This window comes from Microchirus variegatus (genome assembly GCF_963457635.1).
Source record: "Microchirus variegatus genome assembly, chromosome: 2".
NCBI classification, from domain to species: Eukaryota; Metazoa; Chordata; class Actinopteri; order Pleuronectiformes; family Soleidae; genus Microchirus; species Microchirus variegatus.
The window spans coordinates 28,684,592-28,712,207 of NC_139803.1; the positions used below are offsets into that span (position 1 = coordinate 28,684,592).

The 27,616-nt window shown below is 40.7% G+C and overlaps 1 protein-coding gene across 1 annotated transcript; it reads left to right on the forward strand.

The window, feature by feature from the left end:
• The first annotated feature begins 1,396 nt into the window (after positions 1–1,396).
• On the forward strand, positions 1,397–14,942 carry ache (acetylcholinesterase (Yt blood group)). Its single transcript, XM_083885892.1, has 9 exons — positions 1,397–1,507; positions 8,195–8,719; positions 9,735–9,958; positions 11,031–11,291; positions 12,441–12,663; positions 12,888–13,133; positions 13,685–13,877; positions 14,022–14,200; positions 14,677–14,942. Exons 2-9 carry the CDS (start codon positions 8,272–8,274, stop codon positions 14,796–14,798), a joined length of 1,896 nt encoding a protein of 631 aa, XP_083742018.1. The 5' UTR covers positions 1,397–1,507; positions 8,195–8,271; the 3' UTR covers positions 14,799–14,942.
• The last annotated feature ends 12,674 nt before the right edge of the window (positions 14,943–27,616 follow it).

Here is a 27,616-nt window from a genome sequence, read left to right on the forward strand (position 1 = left end):
GTCTACTGAGAGCAGTGCTTGTTGTACAGTCTAACAGCTACAGGGAGCTCTCGGATGTTTCAGTCTGTTACTGAAGGAGCTGCCCAGTGCTGTGATGTGTGTCCTGCAGGGGGTGGGAGAGATTGTCCATCAGAGATGATAGCTTGGTCATTCTCCTCTCTCCCACCACCTCCACTGGGTCAAGGGGACATCCAAGGACAGAGTTGGCTTTTTAAATCAATCTATAGTAGCTGAGATGCTACTGCCTCAGCAGACCACTCAATACCATCACCACACAATAAAGATGGCTGATGCCACTACTGAGTCATGGAAGTGTATAATCGGTTCTGCAGCAAGCACGGCAAAAGCTTAAAACATGGAAACATCTAAAACATGCTGGGTATTGGGCGACACCAACACCACTACATGCCGATGTGTCCTTGGGCAAGACACTTAACCCCATGTTGCTCCTAACGGCTGTGCCAGCATGTGAATGAGTATGAAGTGTGAGTGAATGGGTGTGAATGGCAAAACTGTATTGTAAAGCAGCTTTTAGTGGTCATCAAGACTAGAAAAAGTAAAAAAAAAAAAAGGTCATATATTTAGTTATACGACCACAAAACATAATGCATTTTTATTTATCTGATTATTTCTAATGTACTTTTGTTATATATAATGGCGGTGTCATGATATGTACCAGCATGTTATTTTTAATCATCATCTTTTTATAATGTTTTTTATGCTGTAATTCCACAACCAACACACAAAACATGCAATAAACACTTAGGCAATATGGGGTACATGTGTGTATGTATGTAAATGCATATACATATGTATATTTATATACATATGTGCATGTGTGTATGGGTGTGTATATGTATGTGTGTGTATGTATGCATGTATGCATATGTATGTGTGAATATATATATGTTGTATATATAGGTGTTGGGCACCTGTGGTGTTTATCTTTCTTCTGTAAATGTTTAATTTAGCAATGCGGTGTGTTGTTCTGGAGTTGTTAATTTAAATCCCTCGAAGGGATTAATAAAGTCGTCTGTCTGTCTGTCTTCATTTGCTATCGCTTTTTTATGATGTGTTCAACTGGAACTGTGCAATGCCTCTAGTAATAAAATGGGGAAAATGGGAACTGATGACACCATACAATGGTTTCAGTTCGTCTTTCTTCACACTCAGTGAAACAGGAGGTGCAGTGGTTTTCTATTTGACAGAACATCAAATAACCTATGGGAGTTCTCGCGAGAGGAAGTGTCAGTACTATGTTTACAAGCAGTACTTATATTAGCAGCAGTATCCCCCACCGCCTCTGCCTTCATGGTCAGACTGAGGGAACGTTGATCTCAGACGCTGCCGCCGCTGCTGCTGCTGCTGCTGCTGCTGCTCCTGGGTGGATCCTCTGCCGACATTTCGCTTATTGACAGTCGGTCTTGACACATTTTCTCCGGGAAACATTTCCATTCGGCCGCAAACCTCTGTCCCGTGTCGCTGTGTGGTGTCCCAGCAGTGCGAGGTAAGCAAGAATTAAAAGTCAACATTACGTCAAAATCTGTTGTGCATTGGCTATTCGGAAGGACACAGGCGGCGGTTGCCGGTGTGGAGGAGTTATGAAATGTTGCCCTTGAATCTTTGCGACATCAACAGTAGTCATGGTAACTGGACATTTATCCGCTTCCACAGAATAGGTGCCCGGTCAGCCCGTCACAGTCTGCCGTACGTGCGCTTCTCAAACATGGGCAGAGCAGCGCGTCAGGCCAAAGTCCTTTTTAAATGCGGAGTATTTCAGCTTCCCTCTCTCGTCAGCGAATCTCTGCTCTCCCATAGATTTGGTTAGAATGGAAACTACGATTATACATAAGTATTGTGTTATTTCGGCATACATATAGTCGCTGTATTTATTTTTTGTTTATGCAGCGACGCGCTGCACTTGATGCTTGTATGCAAATAAACGTGTCAACGCAGCGTGATTTCTCTCTCCGATTTAAAACAACAAGAAAATAAATACATGGCGAAGATTATTAGTTTCACTATTCAACACCGTGTTTTCTATTATGGGTGACTGAACATTGTAGAAATGGAGAAGACCGATCTATGACGCTGCTTAGTGACGATATTCAATGGTGCTGTGTTGTTGGTGTCTTCTTTCGTTACACCCCACTGTCATGGGCGCTTCAAGGGACATTGGGGGCCCGGGAAAAAAAGAAACGGGGGAGGGGGGGGGGATTAAATGAGGATAAACAAAGTAAATGTTTTAATGATGGTTTCTGACAGCAGCATTTATTATTACCCCCGTTATGAAATAAAAATACATGCATTTCCATACTATTCCCATGAGAAAATGACGACCATAGTATAGAATCTCCTACCACAAGAGGGCAGCAGAAGCAGACTTTTGGTTGGTGAAAGTTTGAGGAATTGATGAGTTACATAGTTTCTATAATACATGTCTGTTCCTGTAGTTCTCTTAACACTCAAACTACAGGAAATGATGTGCCTTTCTAGAAAGACCTTAGCGTTCATACATAATTTGCATGTCCTTTTACAAGTACAAAGTGAAAATAAATAGATATGTAATATAAATAAAGGTGATAGTAAATATGCGGAAGCAAAGTGTGAATTCTAAAAAGTGAGAAAATGTGTTAATTGACAAACAGAAATGTAATCCTCTCTTGACATTACAGATAAAAGATTGAAGACTGCCTTCACTTCCCTGTCTCTTTCCGCTTCTGTTGCGGGGCTCGTGCACCATGAGGTGTCGGGCTGTTGCACCCCTGATGTCATCCTGTTATCTTTTCTAAAGAATTGAGGCATGTGTTGCGGCCAGGTTGAGGATACTTTAAAACAATGGCACTGGCCATCTGTGCGTGGGTGTTGATTTTATCCAGCAGTATGTTACCGTGTCTGGTTTAGCCTTTTCCCCCACTGGTGATGATCACAGCTGTGTGGACAGTGCTCAAAATGCAGACATTTGTCTTTGTTTTGCATCGGTACAGAGTGAGTGAAACAAAAATTCTCTATACACAAGTAAATCAAAAAAGCTGCAGTTAACCTGCCTTGCAGTTGCAGGTTGAGGATGACATAAGGTTTAAACCGACTGAGGAGCTGCTTTTACTTCAAGCAATCAAGTCCATAAAAGTAAAAAAAAAAATGATGCGATGTCTCCAGCTGCAGAGAAGAGACGCTCAGATGGTGTAGAGGTAGCTTTAATGCACAAGAATGACTTGGCTAGTGATGCAAGTGTTGGATACTTTGCCTCATTTGACTTCCATTGAGAAAGGGGATGACAATTTCTGGAATGTTACCTTAAATATGATGTTAATTAAAAAGCAATATTATTCAAATACATCATCATTTGTGATAGCCTGGTTGTGAGCATCCTGTTCATTGGTCTCAGTGTCACTGTCTGTTGAGTGAATCAAGAGCTGAAAAAGTTCTCTCAGCTGAGGCAAGGGTTTTGACAGTCTCACTGGCATTTCTTGTCTTCACAGCCCCTTGGATGGACAGTAGGGCTAGAGCTTGGACTTTATTTTGATTACTGAACTTCTTCTCTGGAGTCAGAAATGTCAGTTTCCTAAATCGTGGATCTAAGGCAGCTGCGATGACCTGTGTGCATGGGTTATTATCACTCGGGACTGTGACCTCTTTAGTCCAGCGGGCAGTGGTCTCCTGTGACGCAACTGCCTGAAAGGCCTGAACAGGAGCTGCATCAATGGTGGTGTGAGTGGACTCAAAGGCTTTAAGAGCTTTAGCCAGTTCCTCTAGCAGTTCCTCCTGCTTTCAAGTCAATGCACTGTTTCCCACTCTGATGACTGTTGGGTCAGACAGTGTTGCAGTCAGCGGCCATCTCTGTTCTAGCAAACGAGTGACCATATATAAAAGGTGCTGTTCCACCTGGTAGAGACATCTTGGATACGTTTATCTCTCTGGGGTCCTCATCTGTTTCTGTTTGGTCTTCAGCTTGCTTAAAGCCAGTTCACTTTTTTTGAAGTGCTCGACAAGACAATTACAAAGATGAATTTCCGACACAGCTGGAGTGTTGTAGAGTTGTTTGGTGGTGGAGCTGAAGGATGAATCGGTGGGTTGCCGTCAAGGTCTGGATCCAGCTTCAAAGCTACCGACTGCGAAAACAAAGAGGAGATCTGCGAGTCTGGTGTTCTTTGTTTGTGTAAATTGAGCTCTTCGTGCCTCAGTAAATCCAACTCTGTTACTCAGCCAGTTTGTGGGTTGTGTGTATCAGATCTGTCTACAAATGATCCAAATTGGGTTGAGTTAATGGTGTTTCTTGTAGAACCGGTCTTAGGGAGTAAACTTGTTGGAGGACAGCAACACAGTCATGTTTCTCTCCATCATCTTGTGTTGGAAGGAGAGTGACATGGTTTAAAGCATCTGGGTCTCTGGGCTGCACTGTTCATACTGCTTGCAGATCCAGAACTAAACGCTGTTGTTCTGGCTGACCTTTAGCTCTCGATCTGCGGTCGGTCGGTGAAACATCCATTGTTTACAGTACATATGTAGTTTTTGAATTACTGTGAGAAATCCCTGTCTCGTGGCTCCAGCTCCCTGTAAAAATGTAATGGTGCCAAACCCAAGGGCAGTGCAGATACAGAAGGGTTATTTTGGTACCCTTCTGAACACTTGACAATGGACACAAAAATAACTGTGGCATACCAAACTGAACTGTACCACTTGGTGGAAACGGAGCTAAATACAGTTGAGGTGTCGAAGAAGCCACTACATGCTTCAAATCACAGTACTATCGGTCTTAAAACCATAAACTTTGGATTTGAATTGGGGTTGATGCTCCACACAGAGAAAACACATGGCTACTTAATATGCATGAAGATGGACAAGGAAAAATGCAGAAGAACTAAATTGTGGCTATACTTCTTAACAAAGACAGAGACCGACACAGATCTCACTTCTGCTATGAGAATAACTGGAGTAACATTAGTTATGTCTGAGATGATGACGTGACGCCAGCACCCCGAACCTCTTATTAACCTTTTATCTTCTTATGGGATGAGTTTTCATTAACGTTGTTAATCTACGTTACATTAGGGTTCAGTCGAATTCACATACAGGGATTAAAACATTTGTCTTTTAATAATCCACTGTGCGTTTCAGAATGTTATGTGGCTGCATTCACTAGCTCCAGTGCAAACATCTATGGGGCCTGAAGCTGAATTTGATTTGCACCTCAATAAATTGCATTAACTATATTATAGCTGTGTTATTTACTCCAAACCAGTGTCACTCTTGGTTTTTTGCATTATGGGGGGGTACATAGCCTAATTTTAATTTGCACTTTCATATTCAAAGTGAAACACTGTGTGTGGTGATACTGGACTTAGATTGAAAAAAAAAAAAAAAGATATTATTATATATATATTGTAATATAATATTATTCTGAGCTTCTTAATTCCCCATTTCCTCAGATAAATATGATGTGGTTCCTTTTATGTGTCCTCAAATGCCCAATAATGAAAGCTTATTGGATCTTTTTCAGTGAGTATTATTAGTTGCCCTACTTATAGCTTATGCCTCTGAGTCCTCAACACGGCACTTCACAGATGAAACTGTGCTGTAAGCATGAAAAACCCGTTTGTTGACTTGTTCTGTTGTCAGTGAATCTCTCTCTCTCTCTTTGATGACACATATGTCAGTTGATACATAGATAGTAACTGGGCTTACCTGGAGAAGTGTGATGTGTTTGCTTTTCACCTGTTAGTATGGTTTCCAACTTTCCATCCAGAGGAGAGAGTTTGGTGCAGAGTATTTTTTTTTACTTCTTTTTGAGTGCTGTTGGATGCATTTGGAAAATTTGTGATCCACAAAAATCATGGCTGTAGCTGCCTGAGCTTTGGTGCTATGACACATTTTTTGCTTCATATTTGTTGCCTTTTACCTATGGAAGTGCTTTGGTTAATGTGTACCTTTTGCCATAAGAGTTTGTAACTACACAGTGTGTGAGGTCCAGAGAAAGGACCCACATAAACAGATAATACTAGTTAATAATTATTCTTAATCAGTTACATCTTAAAAGGCAATTAATTAGGGCTGTCAATCAAACCCATTTTAACAGCGTCATTTTTTAATAGCGTGATTAACATGCATTTTGGCAGAGCAAACTTTGTAGTTTTTTCACATGCATTTGCAACAACTAGTCACATTAGAAAGACAACAACACCACACCGGATTTAGCTAGACTGGGAACAAAACAACAGGCACGCTGCACACAGTTGTTTGGGCTTGCAAGCTGGCCAAGGAGTAGTAGGCTAATGTTACATTTAGCTAAGCCTGTAACATAGAATAGACTAGGATCAATTTGTCTGACAGGATGGTTCAGTCTGTAGAATAAGATTTGGAATAATAATTAATCTAAAATGGCACACATTTTGGCTTTAACAAATATCGCCTACGATTTTAAATTGCAGTAAGCTGTATTGCGATTTCGAATAATGTTGTTTTTAATTAAAAAAAAACAAAACAAAAAAAACATTTGCACTGTCAAGTCAAACTGTAATGAATGGACTAATGCTGAAGTAAAATCACAAGCGCACAGTAATTAAAGTGGCCGGAACCGTTGCCCCTGCCCAGTTCCACCCGGGGCAACCGAAGCGAGGAACAACGGAAGTTGTCTTGCGGCTAAAAGCTAATAACAGTATAAGCAAAGAAACTGTCTTAAAAACTGCCGCGATCGCCAGCAAAGGCATCCATGACTGATGAAGTACAGCACCCGGTTGGCAGCCGGTAAGGAACTGAGCTCTGAAGGAACTGAGAGAGAGCCGAAGTCTGCCGTTGCCGCAGTAAACATTAGCCTAGCTTTAGCCACACGGTCGTCAGCGAGAGACTCTGTTTAACCCATTAATGTCTGAACGTGATGATTGTAAATCTTGGTACAATGGTACAATTCATGGTGAGGTTAACGGTTAATGTCAGCCAATTTATTATGCTTTTAATGCTATGTTTGGTGGGTTTAAATAATTGCACATTCGCAACGGGATAAAATAAGTATGACAAAATGTTGAAATAATTGCATATGGTAAAATAAGTATGAGAACATTTTAATTTGTTGTATGTAAATTTGTTTTAATTGTGTTCAATTTGAAGCAATGCTCCAGCTTCTCCATATCGAAATGCATTTTATATTTTCTTTTGTATTCTTTACTCGAATACCCCTGTTTTTTTTACTAAGATCATTACAAAGGTCAGTAGGTATAGCGGTAGGACATGTAAAATAGGATGCCCCTTTGAAATAACATTATTTAATTTTTAGTTTATAACAACATTACTTAACTTTTCACGTTTGCCATAATATGTTTCCACTACAGCCAAAACAATCTGTACAAGGTTTCTGTCATTTTGTGTTACGTGCATATACAATGTTTGGAGACAGTTGTCTCCCACCTGTCATTTTAAAGGTTGCTGTGTATGTTTTGTAATGTATGGTTGTCATGGTGACAGGATTAGCTTCAATGAACTGTAATGGATAGGGGGCAGCGCTCTCTCTCACTCTCTGTGTGTGTGTGTACATGTGTGCGTCCGTGGCACTAGTGAATGTGTATCTGTTTACTATTTCTAAATAGCTCCCTTCCAGTTGTACATAATCTATTTAGGCTATGTCACCTTCTTTTGTCCCTCATGCATACACTTCATTCTCACACCCAAACACTATGAAAATCTCTAAATGACGATTTTTAAAAACATTTAATAAAAGTTTATTGATTATCTTGTCTTTTGTGAGTTCCACTGAGAGCTTGTGCATGTAATAATGGGGGCACATGCATTAGAATTACATTAAACATGCACCTGAATCACTTATTTACAGACCTAAAATGTTTGGATATGCTATACTAGTATTGGATATTCATTAGAGATCATACCATGTACAAACCATATAAAGTTTAGGGGTCTGTATATAATTTGCAGCACCACCTACCACAAATGACTACATGAGTCATAATTATTTTTCTCTTGTGCAGAAATCAAATATGAGGACGATGGCACAGTGGTGGGGTGTGCAGTAGAGTAGAGGTAGTGAAAGTGAATGAGTTTGAATACTTGGGGTCAACCATTCAAAGCAATGGACTGCAAAAGAATGATGAAGAAGTGTTGGGGTGATGTATGACAGAAGGTTAGCAGGGAAAGTGAAGGTTTACTCTATGTCTACAACTCCCTCTCTCTCTCTGGTTGTCTGTAGGTCTGAGGGGGAAGCCAAGCAGACCCTGCCCTTCCTAACTGGAGTGAGACCCACAACCATCTCTAGTCTCAGAGACCATGACTTCCTCGACCATGCAGACACCTGCTCTTCTCTACCTCTCCTCAGTCTTCCTCCTGTCTTTACTTATACCCGCCTGCTCTACCCAAAGTGAAGCGGATGTCATCGTTCAAACACATACTGGTCCAGTACGTGGCATCCACATGCCAGTGCCGGACCGAAGCTTTGTCACGGCCTTCCTGGGCATCCCTTTTGCTGAGCCACCTGTAGGGAAGCGTCGTTTCCGTCAAGCTGAGCCTAAGCGTTCATGGCAAGAGGTGTATGAGGCCAATTCCTACCCCAACGCCTGCTTTCAGTTTGTGGACACAACATTTCCTGGTTTCCAAGGCAGTGAGATGTGGAACCCCAACAGGGATATGAGTGAAGACTGTCTCTATCTAAATATCTGGGTGCCCTCTTCACCTAGACCACACAACCTCACAGTCATGGTGTGGATCTATGGAGGAGGTGCGCGGTAAAAAGAAATATTCAAAATGTGTTATTGAGGATAAACCTGTTCAGAGTTATTTTGTCACAGAAGTTGCGTCACACCGAATGACAAAAATTGACTGTCAAGATTACTACTTTAATATACTGTATATTGTAGGCAATTTAATGGCTACCTACCTCAAACAAGGATCCTGACCAACAAATGGGGGCGGGGAAAAACATTGATTCTTGGACGCATCACAATTCAGATGTGGACTGTTCTGAATCGATTCACAAATGTCCTAATTCCCATTATTTATGTTAAATAACGTAAAATAGATGTTACGAAAAGGCAGAACTCCTAAGTGCATCACGTAAATCACATCATTCATCTTGAATATGTGAATTGTGATTCAAGATGTCACTTCCTTACAATGAAGTTGTAACGTTCCAGTTTACGCATTTCATTTAGTTCAATCAATGATAATGGCAATTCATTGAACTCTTGTTTCTACTTACAAATGCGCTGTCGTTAAAAATTGCAGTGGGTAAGTGGTGAGTGATCAAAGACATTCAAGAAACAGTTTCAAGATGCATTGATAATCATTTTATAATCAAATTGTGGCCCCTGAATCATAATCGAATTGTGAGGCACAATACAATCTTTTAAAAATGTGTTGCTGAATATCAAAAACACCTTTTATCACCACATTTTGGGGAAATTAAAGTAGATTTTGTTAAAAAAAAAATACTATCACTTCACCCCATCGAGTGGGATTAAAGTATTGTTTTTAGTGGCTCTGTGTGTCTGTTTGTTTGTGCTTCCATACTTGCACTTGGTAATATGACCAACAGAGGCTTGTTGTATGAATGGGGTGAAGTCTGCCATCTCTGCCTTGTTAACTATGTTATCTATAATATAGATTATTTTATGCTGGAGTATAGATAGGTCTCAATACACTGGATTGTTTCAGTGAAATCACAAAGAGTCTTTCTGTTGTTGCACATTATGACACAATTAATTACTCTGTTCTGTGATATGTAACATTTCTAGGATTCTACAGTGGCTCTTCTTCACTGGATGTGTATGATGGTCGTTACCTAGCTCACAGCGAGACAGTCATTGTGGTATCTATGAACTACCGTATCGGAGCCTTTGGATTCCTGGCTTTGCCTGGTTCATCTGAGGCTCCTGGCAATGTGGGTCTGCTGGACCAAAGGATGGCTCTGCAATGGGTACAAGACAATATCCACTTTTTTGGTGGAAACCCAAAACAGGTTTGTTTCCAATGGTTCTGTTATGCACACTTGCTGGCAGTTAGGCATAACCTTTCACTCTGTCCAGTCTTGTACATGATATCTATGATGTATATATGGCTTCAGAAGTTAGCTGTAGGCAAGTGGACTTGCTTGAGTTTCAGTTGAAGACATTTCTTCACCTTCAGACCTATGGCCAGCACAATGGTACCACCTATAGATTAGTTTTATACTTTTCTTTAGTACCTGCTCTGGCAAGGTAATATGCATGATGTCACCAGAGTGCCGTCACAGGAAGAGGCATGAGCTAAACGTCTGACACAAGAATCAAGCCGCAAAATGCCAAACTGCAGATCCTAAAATCTGCAATCCTAAAAAAAACGCGGGTTAATCTCCAACAATAACCAGGGAAATGTCTAAAATCTCAATATTTAACAGAGTGCTGATCGCGAGCGGCGTCACAGACCCTATAGTCACTGGCCTACATTTCACTCCAGTGACTGTGTCCGACAGAGTCTGTGCTCCAGTCATGAAGGAAGTACTGAACACATATGTTTAATTAACTGATTCTAATGATGGTTGTTTGTCTCTATATGTGGCCTTGTGATGGACTGGTGAACTGTCCAGGGTCTACCCCGGCTATCGCCCTATGTCAGCTGATATAGGCTAAAGCGGTAGATAATGGATGGATGGATGATTCTAATGATTCAGTTGCACTGAAAACAACTGCTTTATAAGTCATTAGTCACTCGTTTGTGTGTAAAACGGAGTCATGGCAGTTTCATGCAGACGTGCAGTGATGACTCCACCCACGTTGAGTAGGTACTGTTTTTGTAGTGGAAAACCAACCTAAACCGTGCCGAGGCGAGTCGAGCTGGGACAATAGGTGGAAAAGGGACTAAAGAAACTCTTATACTTGTTCCCACAATGAAAGGTTAACATGTCAGGTTTAAATCCTTCTTTTTTTTCCAGCTAGCAAGTAAAAACATTTCATGTTGATAATTGATTTCAATATTTAATAGAACAGTTATTTGAAAAATAATGCTTATACTGTTTTTCCTTCTGTTCTGCTCTATTTTTACCTGCTGAACAGGTGACTATCTTTGGGGAAAGTGCAGGTGGTGCTTCAGTAGGATTCCACCTCTTGTCTCCAGTGAGCCGGTCGACCTTCACCCGTGCCATCCTTCAGAGCGGGGTGCCTAACTCTCCTTGGGCCTCGGTCAGCCCTGCAGAGGCCCGCAGACGGGCAACGCTTTTGGCAAAACTGGTTGGCTGTAATGGAGGCAATGACACCGAGTTGGTGGACTGTCTACGGAGTAAACCCCCACAGGAGCTGATCGATCAGGAGTGGCAGGTACTGTTAATTTAGTCAGCCTACGTTTAATTGGCGAAGATTGTCAGCTAGGTCGTTGTGATTTTGTACACTGTGGAGCTGAATGAGTCATGACAGTTTCTACCCATCTTCGCTGAGAATTACACACAGAGGCTGTTTCTCAATACCCAAGTATGCAAGCCTGTACTTGCACGTTTCATCTCCATTACTGAACATGACTATGACCTAGATAACTGAGAACATATACAGACAACAAAATGACAGACAACCCACTATCATACATTTATCAACTGGCTTGATACACTAGGTTTTACTTTCATACCACACCAACATCTATTGAGCAAGAGTACATATAAAATGCTGACCTCCAGCGAGGCTTAAAAACACTTTTACATACTGGCTCTTGACATTTTTACACTTTTGACCCACTGGATCAAATTGTAAAATGGAATAATTGATCTATTGTTATCATTAGTAATGATAAAGTGATGGTGTTAGCCTGAAGTAGCTATATCTTCAGCCCTCGAGAAATGATCTCCCCTATGCTTCCTGACTATTGTACAAGAGTTAAAGCATAGAGGCTTAAGAATGCACATTATAATGATTATTCTTTTCCCCTGATGGTTTAAATCTGAACAACACGGATATAGAGATGTCGACTTTCGTGTATTTATTAATGCACATCTTACATAAAATGGCTAACTCCAGAAAGTCTTGGAGTCTGTGGTAGTAACCCTTCAACCCTTCTTGAGGAATAACACAAAGTGGCTTACAACCTTCACTTTAGTCTTAACTTCTTTGAGTAACCAATCAGATATTATTTGTAAAGAGCACCTCAAAATAAATATTTCAAATCCATGGGTACCATACTGGACATACATGGCAGAATGTGCTTTGCTGTCGAGTGGAGAAAAAAAAGTATTATTTTATGTTGAATTGCTCTTTGGATGTTGTATATTACTTTTTGACTCAACAAGCTGAGCTGCCACTCATATCACAGCTTATTCATAATGTATATAAGGTATATATAGTCTGTGTATGCAGCAGTCCTGTTATTTCATGAGCTTTCTTTTATGCTGGATATTACATTGACATTTTAGTTTAGTCATTTGTGGCATTTGAGACTCCATTCTGTGGTACATCATGAAGTTTTTATCTCCCTCTAAACAGGTTTTACCATGGTCTGCAATGTTCCGGTTTTCTTTTGTGCCTGTTGTGGATGGCGATGTTGTGCCTGATACTCCAGAGGCTATGCTCAACTCAGGCAACTTTAAAGACACTCAAATCCTTCTCGGGGTCAACCAGGATGAAGGCAGCTACTTCCTGCTATATGGAGCACCAGGCTTCAGCAAGGACAATGACAGTCTCATATCTCGAGAGGACTTCCTGGAAGGTAAATCTCACTCACTAAGCGAGAAAGAATGGACATGGACAAAAATAGTTTTCAGTTATAGAGTAAATAGTCTATGTATTTGCACATATTTTAATTCTGTGTAATTATTCTAAATTGCTGACTTTTAAATGACCACTTTCAAATTCTACCAGAATAATTTCAGTCATTCTGCATTACCACAGCTCAACCACAGATATGCATAAAATAATATGTTTTCCTGCCAGGTGTCAAGCTCAGCGTACCACATGCTAATGATATTGGCCTGGAGGCAGTCGTATTGCAGTATACTGACTGGATGGATGAGAATAACGGGCTTAAGAACCGTGAAGCCTTGGATGACATTGTGGGAGACCACAACGTCAATTGCCCACTGTCCCACTTTGCTCGCTCCTATGCCCAGTACAATGCACATAAGGCTAACTTAGGTGGAGCTGGGCCTGGGTTGGTGAACAGTGGAGGAAACTCACAGGGTAAGACTGTGTGTGTGGCCGTGTGCGTGTGTGATTATTCTCTCTTCAGTATATGCCTCTTTTAGAGAGATACGTGTTGCGTTTAAACTGATATCTCTTGCATTTCTAATCCGAACAATGTCAAAGTTGCCACTACACACACAAAGTCACCTGGTCAGTTTGAAGCCTGTCAGGAGACTGACATATTTTCAACATTTTCATTTTTTTAGTCTATATTTTATTGTGTTACGATATCTATTTTTAATATCTGAGTTTTTAAAACACCTAGAATAACGCTTTGTAGTTGGTAGACTTTGACTGGGAAAAGACTACATGAAATTTGGGAATATGGTTATTTTGATGAATGCATTTTGTGTGAAAGCAATGAAAGGTGATTAGATACATATCTATATATCTTTTCAAGATTGCTTTTTATGTTTGATGGTTTTAATCAATCAATCAATCAATCATGTCAAAAATGTCTCTGTGCTGCAGCGAAATGGATATATGGATAATATAAAAGCATTAATTACTAAAAAAATAAACATTCTTTTCTTTATCATCTCCCCAAGGAGGGGTCTTCCTTTATCTGTTTGACCACCGAGCATCTAACCTGGCGTGGCCAGAGTGGATGGGTGTGATCCACGGCTATGAGATTGAGTTTGTCTTTGGCCTGCCACTGGAGAAGAGACTCAACTACACCCTAGAGGAGGAGAAACTGAGTCGGCGCATGATGAGATACTGGGCCAACTTTGCACGAACTGGGTGAGACCTTTTTTTTTCTGATTTGTGATAGCAGCAACCCAAGTCATAGTCTGTTTTTTTTTTTGTTTTTTTAATCCTAACTGCATTATTTCTTCTTGTTCAGACTGTGTCTCTTTTACTCCCCTCTTGTCCTTATTGTGTCAGAAATCCCAATGTGAACCATGAGGGGCTCGTCGACAGCAGGAAGCGCTGGCCTCTGTTCACTCTCAGCGAGCAAAAGCATGTTGTACTCAGCGCTGAACCACTGAAGATCCATAAAGGTTTGAGGAACCAGATGTGTGCCTTCTGGAACCGCTTTCTGCCGCGCCTCCTAAATATAACTGGTAAAACTTAACCCACTAGTCCTACTTTGTCATTTATACATAATGTCCTTTTTCAATTTGCAATTCATCGCAGCTTTGGTTCATGCAATGGTTCTGCTCCACAACAGAGCACACTTAAGTCCCGCTTCTCTATTCCTTGAGGGTTGTGAAAATGTGAATGGTTTGAGGGGTGAGATATTGTAAGCTGGTTATTTGTCAAATTGGATTTGTACGTACAGTAATCACTGTTTCTGTGGGCGCTGATGCTAGTAAGTGTAGCACAGAGATCCGAAAGGAGTCGAGTTATCGTTTCTTTGGGTTTTCTTAAAACTGTGGAAATAGTTGCCGTATTTCTACTTTCCCTAAATGCATCGTCCTCCAGAAAACAAACAACCACAGAATCAGAATACCATCACTGTGACTGTTTGCAGCAAAGAGTTTAAAAAAAAAAATGGAACTGCTAACGTGTCTTTCTGTCACTGCTTTTCTTTCATAAGACAACATTGACGAAGCGGAGCGTCAGTGGAAAGTGGAATTCCATCGCTGGTCCTCCTATATGATGCACTGGAAGAGCCAGTTTGACCACTACAGCAAACAGGAGCGTTGCACTGACTTCTGAGGCCCTCAGAAGTCAGATGAGAGAATAACTGTGAGGGGGGAGTTCAAATAAATTATGTTCCGTTTTCTCCATAGCCCCTTATTACATGTTAATTCCTTTATTTAATTTTATTTTTGAATATTCTGTGTTTTACTCCACACAAATACAGGCATTACAGAACGTTATTTATATTATTTATACTATTTATGTTTGTATATTTCTCTGAATTTGTGTGTCTTAGAAATGAATGGGCTATGGAGGAAATGTTTTATCTGCATGAAGGAATATTAACAGTGTCAAAGGGTTTTCATTACCTCGGCTGTGTGTGTGTCTGTCTGTGTGTCTGTTTGTCCAGTTGAACTTATCTTAACATCTCAACAGGCCTGTGACACTGCTCTACTGCTGTTTTACAATCATGTGCTGTCAACGCAAAGTTTTCTCTTTTTGAAGATTCCTTTATTTATTTATTTTTTTCCGAGCATATCAACAACTGCAGTCATTTTTTGTCTCATGTCTCTGTTACAGTACCTTTTACTCATGTTCTGTTCTTATATGACCACCATTTCCATATTCCATATTCAAGTATATACTGTATATGCATCACAAATCTGAAGTGAGTCTGTAGTGTGTGTAAACGTTTAGAGAATACAGGGTCAACTGATCTGAAAATTGTGTAAAATGTCAGTCACTATTCATTAGTATTTCAAGTATCAAGCTAAACAATCTCATGCTACCATAAGTACAATTTTGCAGTTTGGTGATAAATACCACTCACATTGTGTATTCTTCTATAATGATCCTTTCTTACTTAACCGGGAGACATTATTTCAGAGATTTAATCCTTTTAACTACTCACGTATTGGGAGCTGGGCTGTTGCCAACGATGATGTTATGTTGGATTGTGAAACCAGGGCAGAGACGATATTCTTCGATTAAATTTTTTTTAAAAGAACCACAGTGTGACTTCGATTAAATAAATATCTTGTTTAGGCCTTAGTGTATAACTATAACTAATTTGAAGTCAACCAATCAAATCCCTCAAGAAACCAGTTTTTCCAGCTGAATGTTGGAGAGGTCAGTAACAGTATACAATTTAGTCTCGCAGGTTTTACAATAAAGCTTAAAACAAACTAGTTTAGGCGAGTAACTGAATAAATAATACATTACTTTTGTGATTAATATTACTATCTAACTCTACGTTTAAGTGTAATTATATGACCTTTGTCTGTATAACATAACACCAAGTTTGGGAGCAACAGTGTGTGTCTGTCTGTCTGTCTGTGTGTGTGTGTCACGTACTCCTGTCTTTCCAGTCTCACAGCTACACATGTCGTCATCTGTCTTTTTTGTTCTTTGTAAGTGTCTGTCTTCCTTTGCTACTGTCTCTCAGTAATTTATTCTCACATATTGTGAAGAGGAATTAACCTTCCTTTCTCTTCACTTCCTCCATCTACATTTACCACCAACTACCACTACTGTCCTCTTTTCCTGTCTCTGATCCATCTTATTTTTCCCCTTGTCATGATATCTGCGTCTTCTTTTTTCCACCTCTTTAATCCTCCTCTCCACTTTGTCTTCATCTCTAATCACCACCCACTCTCTTGTCTTCTCTACAGTCATTCTTTCATTCATTTATCCTCTTCTTTTTACCTCATGCCTTATTCCTCCTTTTTTACCCCCTCTCCCATGTTTTCCTCATTGCACTTCATCAAACTTCTCCTCCTCATCCTTGTGTCTCATTTCCTTGCTCATCCATCTTTCAGCTGCATCAATTTCCCCCTTCCTCCCACCTCCTCCTGTGCCATGTCCTTACTCCCCCCCCCTCCCATCTCTCGGTCTGTACTCTGGCTTTCTCGTTAGTCTAATGGAGGCAGAGTAATTCACTCAGCAGCAGGATAATGTGACAGTGCACTGGCTCAGCCTCTGGCCTGCCAACCAGTGCACAATGGATGGATGAGAAATAGAATGGAAAGTGCAGAGTAACAAGCAAGGAGAAGCAAGGAGACAGGAATTGAAAAGGAGGACAGGGGAAGTGGATGAGGAGAGATGGGTGGTGACATGAAGGAACGACAAAGGGATAGAAATCTGGCATTATATAACATTTTGACCTTGGAAGCTTTGTACATGTGCAGATGCAACCCGATACAAAAAATGTGGTTGAAAATATTGCCAAAAGGTGAACAAGACCTCGTTAATCAAAAAATTCAATTATGGACGGCAAATTCCGTCCACTTGCTACAATAAAAAATATTCACAACAGATACACACTGTGTCGATACATGCTATCGTCATATCTACACAGAATCTGTTCTCACCTGTTTCAAGAATGAGATACTTCACTTACTATCTTGTGAGGCATTGAATCAAATGTTGCAGGCACTATGCATTGAAGTTGCAGAAAAATAGACCATGTCAGGAGTGTGGTAGCTCTCTATCCATACATTAACAGTGGAATGTGTATCATCTGTCTCGTCCGTGTCCATCACCTTGAATATCACTGTACGTGTTGTGCATGTGCTGTCAAACTCTTCTTTTTATTTGAACTCTGGAAGGGAAATTGATCATTGGCTCATGGCTGACCCAGCAAAGTGTCTCTTCTGGCATGTAACGCTCCCGTTTATGGACTGGAGTATCGTAGTCTAGCTTTAAAAAGAACTAAATATGAATTATGGATTGTACCTGATATATAAATAAGTAAAGAGTGCATGTGTGACAGGCTGTATGAGCTGCAGCTCCTCTCATCCAATGGGAGACCCTGCTTCAAAGTCCCATCCCTTTCCTTACCTCATCAAATCCTTGTGCATGTCTCGAAGCTGACTGTCCCTTGTATATCCGGCCAAACGTGGACTGTTATTTCCTGTGAAAATTTGTACTTTTTAATGAAACTGTTATCAAAGTAAGTTCTATATATTTCATGTTAGGTACGTTCAATGTTAGCAATAACGTAAATGCATCATTAAAGGAATATATTTGATATTTAAATGCAGAGAATATACAACATAATAAAACAACTACAGTGGGTAGAGGCTGTGCGTTTTTAAAAGCAATATTATTCACATCATAAATCAAACATGGGTGCCATAAATCTTTCTTTCTGGTATGTTTTTGTTTCTCTGGCTTTCTTTCTGTCCTCTGCCTCATTTCTTTCAGTTATTGGTCCTGTAAGTGTTAAAGTATGTCTCTGTATCTTGAATGCTGACCTGGTTAAGGCAACAGAAATAAAGACAATTTGCTGCTTAGTAGTTTTCTGTGTAATTGTAGTAAAAAAAAAAGAAAAAAAGTGCAATTTTACATGTATATTACTATGTCCACATTGAACTATTGTAATCTGCTGCATTTTAAACCATATCTGTTGTGGGGGAAAAGGAAACTAAAAATGACCTTTATTACACTATGAATGGTTGTAATAAATATTTTCTAATAGTATTTACGAAAAAATATTTTCTAAAATTACACGTTATACCTCCTTACACATTTCAAATGTCCACACATTATAATTTTTATTTTTTTGACAAGATAAAATAAAAACAAGGACTGAGAAAATGTAAAATGAGCTACATTTTAATTTTACTTTCAAATATTTTTGAACAACAATTTTAAATGTAAAATTTCACCAAAACAATGGTGGTACTTTTTTTTATATATATATCTGTACACAGATAAATAGAAAATAAAGTCAACCCATGAGTGCTCCTTCACTGACTTACAGTGAGCTCATGCTGCCACCTAGTGCCTTGTTTTTGTACTTAAAAAGTGAAGCATTCTGCCCCTGCCTTGTCATCTATCTACTAATATTAATATTACTATTAATTAGTGTCATATAATATCAATATCACTGCACATTAACAATACAAGAGTCTTTGGAAACACAAAATATTCTGTGGATTTTAATCTCAATCACTGATATCAAAATATGAGAACAAACTTGCAGCTGAATGTTGGTTGTGAGTGCCTTTTGGTGCCCATGTTTCAGTTGCAGGACTCAAACTGGTTATTTGTTTTTTTTAATATATATAGCTGTACTGAAAGTGATCAATGTCAGTGTGTGTTCCTTCGTAGGCATACACTGTCAATTAAGTGTTGTCAATAAAGGGAACAGTGTCAGTGTAGTACAGTGTTTCCCAACCCTGGTCCTGGTCATGTGATTGAGCTCTGCAGAAGCCTGATAACAATCTGAATCAGGTGTGTTGGAGCAGTGTTCTCTGAGGATAGGGTCGGGAATCACTGGTTTACTCAGTTTGTGCTGGTCCAACCTTTTCACTCTTGTGTCATGGCGGGCCACGTATGTCCACTTCCCTCCTACGTCCACTAACCAGTTGCTTCCTGCTCTGCCTCTCAGTCTTCACTGGGTCACAAGGCTGAGTTGATTTTTTGGAGAAGCTGTCATTCTTCTTGTGGGCTTTTGATGGAGTCAGGGTGGATTCGTGGAGGGGTGAGCGGGGAGGCACACTAATGCTCTGATATTTGGTGAAAGATGTGACAGTCTTGAAGGAGGATTTGTGGCCAGAATCTGAGACAGTGTTTATTGAATGAGGAGGGGCAGGACGAACAAAGGTGGTGTTGGTGCTGCGGGCAAAATCTGAATGTGGTGATAATGTGGTATTGCGCCGAGGGGTAGAGGGGGTTCTGACACTGACTCCTCCCTGAGGTCTGGGTTTTATCGATGAGTTGTTGACAGTCAGTTTCCTTTGCAGTTCCTGATCGTGATCTGATTCCTGAGTCTTACGGACACTGGATCGTCGGGACAAAGACGTAGTTGATGGCCTCTCTCCTTGCCGTAGGGGGCCCCTGTTGAGAGCTGCAGTACTGGAGGAGCTCTGCTGGTGACTCAGCTTCTCCTTGGGGCATTTGCCAAGGGCACCTTGCCTGGAGATCCTCATCCCCTGTTTCTCAGGTTTGGACAAGTTGGACATGCAGCATGGGGTTGCTTTTGGTTTCATAGCAACAGTTTGTGTTATTGACGTAGTAGCATTGTTACCAGATGATTTGGAGAAAGTAATTTGTTCTGTCTTGACATTGCTGGAAGCAGCTTCTTTGTTATCATTGGTCGTGTGACAAGAATAAGAATTGTCATCTGTTGATTGTTGGGGGAGTGTCTCCACAATTACTGTCTCAGCCCGTCTTCCATGATTGGCAGTTTCCTTCCCTCCCTTAGTGTCGCCTGTAGTGTGAGCAGGCACCTCTTTGGCTGCTGGCTGAAATGATGAGGGATCGCAGCAGGACACAGGCACTGTTTGGATGATGATTGGAGGCACTGGTTTATCACTGGCTGGCTGAGGCCATGAGGGCATGTGAATGACTGGGGCAGAGGAAACTTGTTGGTTTCCTTCCTGATCTTTGCTCAAATAATGATCTTTCTCTGTTTGTACCTGTGCATCATTGGCACACACAGTACCCGACGCACACCAGACAACCACCTGCTCGTCCTGCTCCTCCTCTTCCTGTTTCTGTGTTGAAGACAAACTCCTCCCACGTTCTTCTGAATTTCCCATCTGTGACGTCTGGTTCGAAGATCTGGCGTCTCCTTCCTTCTCCAAGTCTGTGATGACATTGTCCTGGTGATGTTGGTGGAGGCAGCTATTGTGATGCATTTCTGTGGGACTGGTCACCATACTGACTTTGTGGGTCTTTAAAAGACACACGGACATGTTGTTGGAAGCGTTGCATTCAAACGTCTCATTCTGATCATTTCTCACTGGTTTGTCTGAATGTCTGTCACCACTGTAGTGATCAGGCTCTTGTTTCCAAGCAGATGAATGTTTCTGTGTAGGACTATCACCACCTGTTGGATTATGTGGCGCATCGCAGCTGAGGTATGTGGCAGCTGTGTGACACACATTGGTGTCTTGTGGGGGTGACAGCTGTGTTTGAATGTCACCCTCAAAAGGTTGCTGGGTTTGCTGGATGCTGCATGTTGGAACTTCAGGCTCAGGTTTAGCTGAGACTCCTCCTCCTATCTCTTTGCTATCAGGAATCTCTCCCTCCAGTCCGTGCTCAGCAGCAATTGATGGCGAGCTGTATGAGTTCCACAGACGGCATAAACTTCCCAGGTGCTCTACAGGACTCAAGGTGTTACTTGGAGGTAAGGGGGCGTGTGACTTTGGATCCACCAACAGCCCAGCCCTGTGGAATCGTAACACGGAATCTGCCTTGCTGCTGGAGCACAACCGAAAGCCAGTCCGCACCTACAACATATGACAGAGGAAACTCACTTATTTCTAATACTAAAAAGTATGTGCACCATCATATTTTGAATTTTGGAGTGCGATTTCTTGCCTTCTTGTTGCCAACACACAAATTCCACTTCCGCTCCTGCAGTTCCTGTAAGTTCCTGCGCCTCACTGCCTCCTTCACCTCCCACTCCATATTCTCCTGCACAGAAGAGGAAAAATGCCATGCACATTGACATGCATGTTTTATCGTTTTCTGGGGTAAGTTTAAGAAGTGTGTGTGTGTGTGTGTGTGTGTGTGTGTGTGTGTGTGTGTGTGTGTGTGTGTTGGTGCACCTTGACAGCAGCAGTGAACTTGCAGCAGAAGGTGTAGAAAACACTGAAGCATTCATCCAGTCTGAAAGTGTCTCTGTCCTCACAGAAGAAGTCTATCAGCTTGCTGACATCCTCCTGTAGCTGTTGGCGACTTACACGCAGCAAGGACAGGAATGAGGCTGCTCCCTGAAATTGAATGTGAACATGACTGAGACACAAGTGATGCAACACCTGAATGGACAAACTGTGTGATTTCATCACTTGTCTTTTAAAAGACTGGAAAAAGAAGAAGAGGACAGTGAAGAAAATAAGCGAGGAAATGAAACTATCAGTTGACTTCTGACATTATGAGTGTCGTTTGATTGATTCTTTTATGAATGCAGTTAGGGACCAGATACTAGTAATACAGTGACCAGCATCAGAAAAGCAACACAGCGCAAAAACCAATAAGAACGTTCTGAATTTGAATCCTGGATGGGCCAGGGTGAGCTTACTCTAATTTGACCATCCGTGTGAACATGAGTGGTTATTTGTTTTTATTTCTAAACATGCCAGTTGCTATAATGACTAATCATTTTACCTTCAGGAAGTCATCCAGCTGCTGCTCTAGCTCTGCATCTCTTCGGGTGCCCTCCTCTACTGACAGTGTACGGGACATCAGATACTGCAGTTCAGTGTCCAGTGTTTCAATAGAGATCCTAACAAACAACAAATAATCTTACAGATATTAATCAAGAACATATATAATATGTGTATGTAGATATGTACATATAATATAACAAAGAGGGGCCCCTCAGTAGCATGTGGAAGAACCGTACACAGCCACAACAGCCTGGCATCTTCTCCTCATGATGGTCATCAGCTTGGTAAACACACTGCTGAGGGACACACTGCAATGGGATGGCAGGCAGGGAATTCTCTTCTCTCCACTCCCAAATTCTGGAGGTTGCTTTAGTCGTCTTCACCCGTCCGGGAGCATAGGGCCACAGGGAAGTGTCTCCACTGCTTCCGGACCCATGCGGTCTTCTTCACCTCTTGCCACGAGGTGTTGGCTCTCGTTATGTCCTTGTTGACACCTCTCCTCCAAGACAGCCTGGGTTCTTCCACATACTACCGAGGCCCTTGATTGTTAAATTAATAAATTGGTCAATTGTTTAGTGATCTGACCTAGCTGCTGCCTGAATGTGAGTCAGCTTCAGGGGAAACTGAAGTAGTTGCTCGTCCTTCCTCTGAGCCTCCTAAAGAGAGAGAGAGAGGGGGTGAGTTAAAGGGCACTTCTGGTTCCGGACAATCTACTTCCTGTGTGCAGGTAATTTTTCATCAAATGTGTTCAGGGCAAGTTTGTAGCCGATCAAATATCATGCTGATAACATGCATCCCTAATACACACTAATCCACACACAGACAGAGAGGGCGAGACTGACCATCGCTACAAAGTGCAGCAGGTTCATTCCATCTCTGTTTGCTTTGATGTCACTCAGAGAGGGAAGCGATGACAGTTTAAATCCCACAGCATTTCCAGAGTGAGCTCCCTGTAATACATACACATACACAGTTTATTTGTTGATGTTTATGTATGTTATTGAGGTTTTTTTTACCCAAATTCTTAAAAAGCACAGTCTGCTGTCGACATTCAACCATACAATGGCAACATGTTCAAGTCAGAATGCATGCATTTTTGTTTTGGCCAGTGCATGTCAGTGGGGGAAAAAATATTTCCCCCCACTCACATAATTGATGATGTTTCCAGCCTGGAGCAACAGGTGAAGAACCGTGTGGAGTCCCTCACAACACATGAGTTCTGCAGAACAAAGATACACCTTTAAGCAACATTGTACCAAGGCATAGATAGATAGATAGATAGATAGATAGATAGATAGATAGATAGATAGATAGATAGATAGATAGATAGATAGATAGATAGATAGATAGATAGATAGATAGATAGATAGATAGATAGATAGATAGATAGATAGATAGATAGATAGATAGATAGATAGATAGATAGGATTACTGACGTCTGGTGGCAGAATGAATAATCCTTATGTCTCGTTTTATGGCCTCACACACACCAGGGAACTCCTCCTTAAACAGCATGGACTCAACACGGACTGAGTAACTATAGAGATGCAGAGACAAAGACACAGAGACAGAACAAGAATGTAAAGTGCTCCCCATCACTTCCGGTTGGCTTGCACCTTCCATGGTCCATTTTAAAAACCAGCTTCAAACACACACCAAGGGAGTTGAATCAGCAGGTACATGAAGGAATCAGCCAATGAGAGTGAAGAGACATTCCCTTGGTATGACTTCAGCTTCTTCACCTGTGAAACAGGGCATATTTGATGTGTCCTTTCAAACTGAAGGTGGAAAAACAAACAGCGTTTTCTCTTATTTAGTTCTACTCTTTTTTTTCGTTCTTTAGTTTGCTGGGCTGAAATAAATAATTGAATGAACAGATGATACACGAACCGAGATCCCTGTTGTTAGCCTTTTATTTTAAATTACATTAAAACTGTTAGCAATGTCATCGCAACAAATTCATTTCAAGATTTTAAAAAGGCTGACACAAAACCAGCAAGCATCACAAAAAAAGACCCTGAAATCCTGGTTTGTGTTCATTTATTTAAGTTTATATGTTTGTGTACTACTGAAGGCTGTGTATGATAGATGTTTAATAGAAAAAAAAAGAACTGAATGTAAATGTGATTCACTACTGTATGAGTAAATGGTTTGGTGAAGTAAGAAATATATGATAATATTTTTAATTTAATTAGTGCGTGTGACCTATTTAGTCTTTCTGATCGGTCATAAATGTGCAGTGAAAATGCACAGGGTGAGGCAGAAAGTACCATGCCGCACTGATAGGGGGCAGTGCTGAGCCCCATAGGCACAATCACAAGAGTAATGGAGATATTCTTGGAGAAGGATAGGCGCATGGACTTCATATACAAATAAAGGTTAGACTATGCACAATTTTCAATTTTAATAAAAAAAAAAAAAAAAGATCGATCAACCAAAAAAAAGTACATTTTAAAAAATATATATTCTTTTGTTTTTCTTTCTATTGTATTGTTGAACAATATGGAATTGATTAAAGCATAATCAAAAGTCTACCATGTCTTAAGAAACGCTGTGAATGTCAAACTAGTTTGAAACCTCATAGTGTCACCGCAGGAGACATCACTCCATGTGTGTGTGTGTTATGTGTCACCTCCTCTGTGTCTGGCAGCAGTTTGAGCAGCTCTCTAAGAAGTTCCACCCCATAAGTGTCACTGTTACCATGTCGAATATCATCCACAATAGTCTCACTGGATCTGATGAGAAAACAATGACCATTAGTTACTCCACTCTGTTTCTGTGTCTCCTCCACTCATTCTTAGCGACTTAGCATCTCTGTCTCTGACACCACTCTTGACTCTGCATATATCTCTCAGTAGCTATGTCCTAATCCACAGGATTGATCCTCAGAGTTCACATTTATCGAATAGACCACGTTACTGCTTGTATCTTTTTTATGTTCATTTTTGTGTCTTTCAATTGGCGGAATGTGGGTTAGATTCCCGGCTCTGCTTGTCAGTGAGTCTTCACATAATTCATGTTCTCAGTGAAGAGGGTGTTAAAACTATTTGTAAGTACAATAACTTTTTTTGTTTCACAAACATTCACCTCTTGAACTGTTTAAGGAAAATTTCGATGTTCATCGCTCGCTTCAGGTTCAGAATAAACACCTGGGTGAGAGACATGGACACATAAGGGTCAGGGGGGTGGACAGAGAAGGGTCTGTTAGAGGTCATACAGATGGGAACACACACATACAGTACACACCATCTCTTTGGTTTCTTTAAATGAGCCCCTGATCCTCCTTCCTCTGAGGGGCATGGCATTGACATTTGATTGACAGGTGTTCTGACCAAACAGCTCCTCGATCTTCTGCACATCAATGTGGTCCTGTGACATCACTGTGCTCGGGGTCCAAAGGTTAGCCCGCCCCCTCACCTAGGACACACAGAGAGATCTAAATCCACAGAGCTCCAGGAATATATATGGCAGAACATGACAGACTGAATATATATTTGTATAATCCCATCTGGCATTGGAAACAGCATAAGAGGACATTATTCCAGACATTCTGTATTCTGACATCTTCAGGTGTCTGATACATTTTCCCAAATGGTTATGTGTTGTCACCTTGTGTCTCTATGGTTCCATTTTTGAACAGGTTTATTATATGGTGGTGGTGTTTGACTCTTTTTCTCACTATAATGCTTGTTTTTCTTGTGTGTGCATGTGTGTGATAACATGGAGTTACCTTCTCCTCAGGTATTGTTCTCCAGAAGAATCTTCTCATCTTTCTCTTCGAAAGGCCACCTGCTGCTGCTGCAACAGGATCTCCCAACCCTGGGAGCTGAAACGGCAGGGGAGGAGGAGGAGGAGGAGGCGGAGGAGGAAGAGTAGAAGCAGGGGTAGATGTTTGCACAATATCATCCTCCTCTTGGCGGGATAATCCCTGCATCTCAGTGATGCTGCCCATTACTGCAGCTGATTGTATGAGATCAGAGGGCGGTCACCAACCATGGATGACAGGGATGATCGTTGCATCTTGGATGGTTCTTAAGGGGTCAGAGGTCCTAGGTCACCTGGGCAAACAGGAAAACATCATGTTTCATGTGTCACTGATGTTAGCTGAATCAATACAAATCTAACAAGGCCTTCAGCGATGGCAGACTTCACCCCATTCATGCAACAAGCCAGCTCTCTGCTGGTCCTAGTGGCAAGTGCAAGTGGTCAGTTTGTTATGTTAGGATGCAATTGTTGGTTTATTTGTTTAATCATTCCTTTATAAGTGACATTATTTCGATATTTGGCATCACAAACAGGAAAGTCTGTGTCAGGCCCCAGATGTGGTGGGGCAGAGGACAGACGAGACCCCGGGCCCATCACGGAAAAGGTGAGAAAACTTAATTTTTTAAATTATGGGTTAAGTCTGTCCCACCAAGCTATCGTACAGGTACTGACAAAAACCTTCTATAAAGAATCCTGTCTGATTTGATTAATTGATAACTGAAACCGTTGCCAAAAGTTGTCTTCAGGCCAAACAATTAATGTATGATAACATAAAAAAAGAACAGAATAAGGCCTTGTAAAATTGTACTCAATACATTGTTGCGTGTAAATGAATGAAATAGCAATGAATAATCAAATGTTGCTGTAAATGTGGAAAGATGTTGTAAATTAATTATTATATTGTTTAAAGAAATAAGTGAGCTCTTACAGAGGTGAGGAAAGAACAGGAGCTTGAACGACACACACATACCCTCCCACAGAGCGCACACACACACCAGGCACACAATAAAACTGGAATAAAGTATTCTGATTCTGGACACATCAATAATAAATCAATGATCACAATTATACTTTACTTATTATTTACATCAATTTAAACTGAGGATGAAGTCTGGAGTTTGGAACTTGGCTAAAATTAGGATTAAGGTGTGGATATGGTTATAGTTAAGGTTAAATATAAGACTGTGAGTAGACTGTCAATATAAATAAATAGCCGTGATGCCCATTTGTGTGTGTCTGTGTGTGAACTTACTGCTGCGATGGTTCCAGAGTCGTCGATGTTAATATGTTTAACTGCTGTAAAAACCTACAATTCAGTCTTAATTCTAACCTGAGCATGTGGTGAGTTTTAGGCTTACTTAGCAGTTAGTGTAGCATGTGTTTGAGTGTGTGAGTGTGATAAGCTCAACCAGCCCCACCCTTGGCAGAAAAACAGTTGTTTCATGTGTCAGCAGTTTTCTCGATGGAAAATGTAACTGAACAGAGTTGTATCCTATTTTAGGGTTTCATTTTTTGCCAAATTCCATTTTGTCCATTTTTATTCTTTAGAATTCCATTTTTTACCTTTTACACTTACTTTACCACCATAGAATGTGTGCTTTTTGTGTTACTGAATAAAATGCCAATTAATAAAATTAACTTCGTTCTTATTTTCCCCAGAAAACCTGCTAAGCCCAGTGGTAGGGCCTGTTGGGCCGACCACCTTCCAAAACAATGACACACTCTTGAAATTAAAATAAATAATATCAATTGTTTGTTAAGTTAAATTCTAATTAAGTAATCGGCCAGTGAATCTTAAAACAAGTCATGCAATGGTGGTCACATTTAAAATAAATCAACAAATACAAAAGTGGTAGTTTAATTTAATGGTTTATTTCATTTACTTTTCAGCTTAGTGTATTCACTATCGGTTGGTCTTGTTGATTGATTTCGTTCCGACTGATCACGTACAGTAAAATGCAATTGCTGCTACTTTTTATGATTACGTTGATAGCAACCAGGCCGCGG

Excerpts from the sequence above, each read along its gene's own strand:
- ache (XM_083885892.1), top strand. The coding sequence starts at position 8,272 with ATGACTTCCTCGACCATGCAGACACCTGCTCTTCTCTACCTCTCCTCA. Across the intron at positions 11,292-12,440 it reads TGATCGATCAGGAGTGGCAG|GTTTTACCATGGTCTGCAAT; the intron begins GTACTGTTAATT and ends CCCTCTAAACAG. Across the intron at positions 12,664-12,887 it reads TCGAGAGGACTTCCTGGAAG|GTGTCAAGCTCAGCGTACCA; the intron begins GTAAATCTCACT and ends TTTTCCTGCCAG.